Source organism: Nanorana parkeri, unplaced genomic scaffold (genome assembly GCF_000935625.1).
Source record: "Nanorana parkeri isolate BGI_ZX_2015 unplaced genomic scaffold, ASM93562v1 scaffold246, whole genome shotgun sequence".
Lineage (NCBI taxonomy): Eukaryota > Metazoa > Chordata > Amphibia > Anura > Dicroglossidae > Nanorana > Nanorana parkeri.
The window spans coordinates 1526443-1529802 of record NW_017306514.1 but is presented as its reverse complement, the minus strand read 5'-3'; the positions used below and the strand labels follow the sequence as shown (position 1 = coordinate 1529802).

At 42.1% G+C, this 3360-nt stretch overlaps 1 protein-coding gene across 1 annotated transcript in view; it reads right to left on the bottom strand.

The window, feature by feature from the left end:
- IPO4 (importin 4) overlaps nucleotides 1-3360 on the bottom strand; it is an 82693-nt gene that overhangs the window by 32648 nt on the left and 46685 nt on the right. The window contains exons 23-24 of the mRNA XM_018556682.1: nucleotides 3123-3316; nucleotides 3008-3049 (exon numbers count right to left, since the gene is read on the bottom strand). Of these exons, the coding sequence (XP_018412184.1) occupies nucleotides 3008-3049; nucleotides 3123-3316 (236 nt within the window). The remainder of the gene's footprint in view (nucleotides 1-3007; nucleotides 3050-3122; nucleotides 3317-3360) is intronic.

Genomic DNA, 3360 nt, shown 5'->3' with positions numbered 1-3360 from the left:
ACATAAACGAGTAAAATGGCATGGTTCACAATATCAGTGGATTCATCCAATTGTAATGAATAATATTTGTTAGCATTGATGCGAGCTGTGGTCTGTTGTTTTACGTCATCTGACATTTCTTGAATCCTCCTGCGTATCGTGTCATTGGATAGTGGAATTGTCTTCAATTTATCTGCAGCAGATTGATCCAGGACCTCTTTGACCATGTCAATGGCGGCAGGTAAGCTAAGGTCCTCTGCAATAGTGTGGGCTTTCTTGCATTTTGCAATACGATGAGCTACATGGTAAGATGCTCGGAGTGCCTGCTCTTGCTTTGAACAAGAAGATGTTAGCCACTTTTGTGATGCCCTTAGCTCCTGTAGTTTTCTTTGAAAATATTCAACAGGTTTTTCTGCATGGGCTGGGTGTTTTGTGTCCAAATGGCGTTTTAGCTTTGATGGCTTCATGCTTTCATTAGCCAATGTTTCACTACACAAAACACAGAGGTTTCTGTCCATCTCGCCTATCTTCAATGTATGAAAACCCATATTTTATATAATTTGTACCATATTTTCGTTTTGAGGCCATGTTGACTGAGAAGGGCTACTTTGGGGTGTACCTCAGCAAACTTAGATAAAATCCTGTAAGGTTCCAGCGAAGAATATCAGGATCAGTTTAATCAGGATCACTATGTGTGCACAATTTGATCAACTCCTCCAGATGAGGGTATATTCTCCGATATTCTTGAATGTAATTGGTAGTCTCCAGTGACAGCAGACTAGAAGTAAAAACCAACCCTGAATATAAGTGTATACCAGCCCCAAAGCATTGCATCATAAAACTACAATTACATAAACTTGGAATATCAAGCTAATGAGCAGTACATGCATAAACCTAGTATATATAACATTCAGGGGTTTGGAATTAAAAATAAAAAAAAAATTACTTGTCCAAGTGGCCCAACTTGGAATGGGGCCTCTAGGGGGGTAAGGGTGGTATTGTCAGGGACTGAAATTTTATTGGGGGTATGGGGTTGTATTGTGGGGGGTATGTGGGGGCTTGGAGCTTTAGTAGGGGGTAAGGGCAGTATTGCGGGCAGTGGTGTCACAAGGGATGTGTGGCCCACACCCCGTGATATCATCAGAGGGGGTGACACCAAAATGACTGACAGGAACCACATGCAGTCCCTTTATCAGGCATAACAATGTGACACATGGTCACATTTTTGGTAAAATATAAAAGATGCAGTTACATTGAATAAATAGATACCAAACATGTCAAGTGTTAAAATTGCATGCACCTCAGCAATGGCGAAAAACTATGCTTCATAACATTGTCCATAGGTGACGTTTTAAAAGCCTGTACAAGTCATCAGTTTAGCGTTAACCATGAATTATGGCCCAATTATTATTGCTCTCACTCCAACGTTCGCGGTAATACCCAACATGTTTGGTGTGTACACATGCATGCCCCGCACACGCATGTTTATTCTCATGCAAATGGTTGGGTTGGTTTTAATGTTAAAATTTGTATTTATTTTATTATTTTTTCCCCCTCAACTTTATTACTATTACATAGGAGCTAACAAGCTCCTATGTGATAGTGTATTGAGGTGACAGGTTCTCTTTATGGAAACATCTGGGGTCTAATGACCTCTAATGTCTCCCCTGCACTCCAACACAGGTGATCAAGCACAGCATTATGCTCCATCTCCCGTGCAGCCCAGCTTGTGACTGCTGAGACAGGAAACACTGTCAGTACAGCAGATCAGAAAAATAGGCATGCTCCCGCTCTCTAATACATTGACAGGAGACACTACGACAGGGGACACTATTGGATATTATGTGGGCTTAGAATACATAATGACCATCGGTGTCCCCTGTCATAAAGTTCCCTGTCAGTGCAGAAGGGGGAGGGGTGCATTAGCATAAGCTCTGCTGCAGGTAAAAAAATTGCAGCGGAGCCCCCTGCTACTGATTCCAGCCGGCTGAACTATCTGGACTGGAGAGTAAAGTAGAAACAGCGGCGGATTGATATCTGCTGTACTCTCCAGTGCAGGCCGGGCCGGAACTTTAACTTAATTGTCGGGAGCCGCGGCTCCTGATATTAATGCGCCGGCCGAAAGTGAGGATATAGTCCCCTATCTCCCTGGGCCATATCACTTTATTGGAGAGCCCGGGGGAGGCCGGGAGAGAGGGGACAGTTTGACATTATGAGGTTCCCACAAGCTGAACCACAAATTCCCCCTCTAGTTCTCTAATGCAGATGGGCCAGTCTATGCAGACATGACACCGCGACCCACGAGTTGAGAACCGATGATTTAAGGTAAGTCCTTACACTAACATTGGGTGTGGGGGAAATAGCCTGTAATGTCACTTAAAGATGCAGCTCAAGTGAATGAGAGCTGGCAGGTAAACTTGGTGTTTGGAATGTTTACACAAGTAATTCATACACCTAGTCAATCTTTGACCTTTCTTTTAGAACTAATTGAAGTCTAACAAGCTAAAGATGAATTCAAAAGGAACATTATACAAAGAACAGCTCTGTTGCTATCCCCATTTGAATCATCACACACATTAGATTACAACAGTTAGTAGCCATAACTGTTCATTATCTGAGCAACATTTGTGCCTGTTACCCTAACAAAAAAAAGCTAGAAGGGAAGAAAGAGGTGAAAAAGATCTACAAATAAACTTGAAAGGCCATATTGATACATTATAGATTGATGAAAAACAAAAACAAAAAAAGAATATAAAATAGAAACCGTGCAAAAAAGTATGTGTGCATTTAACTTCCTTTCAATACGGACCAGCACTAGAGACCCTTCCATCAGCTTCCCTGCAAAACACCCTTAAGTTTGTCAACGAGCAGTAATTTCAGATTTCATCTGCTGCAGAGCTGTTGGGGAATGTGGTACTGTGGGCTGCCCATAATAAAATAGTACTATAGTGTGTTGTGGTGGTACCAAATACAAATGGAAGAGAATCAAAATGTAAAAGGACTGAAAAGAATCCTAAAATTGTCCAACCTGCTGCTCGTCATCTTCACCCTCTGGATCCTGGCATGCTGTCTGTGGGAAAAGAACCAGTTTAGATGTAGGTGCACGAAGTACATGTATAGATATCAGTGGATTAATGAATTACCTTGCTCTGTAGCACTGCCTTGATGACCGCACACATTTTCTCCAGCTGTTCGGGTCCTCTCACACATGGGTCCTTCACATCTTTTAGTAAATTGTTCAAAGACTCTAGAGCAGTCATCACCACTTCACGCTCTTTATCATGTACAGCACCATGTAGATAGGCAGGGATGAGGACATCCAAGAGAAGAAGCAGTGCTGATTGATGGAATAAAGAATACATGAAAACAAAAATGAAAGTG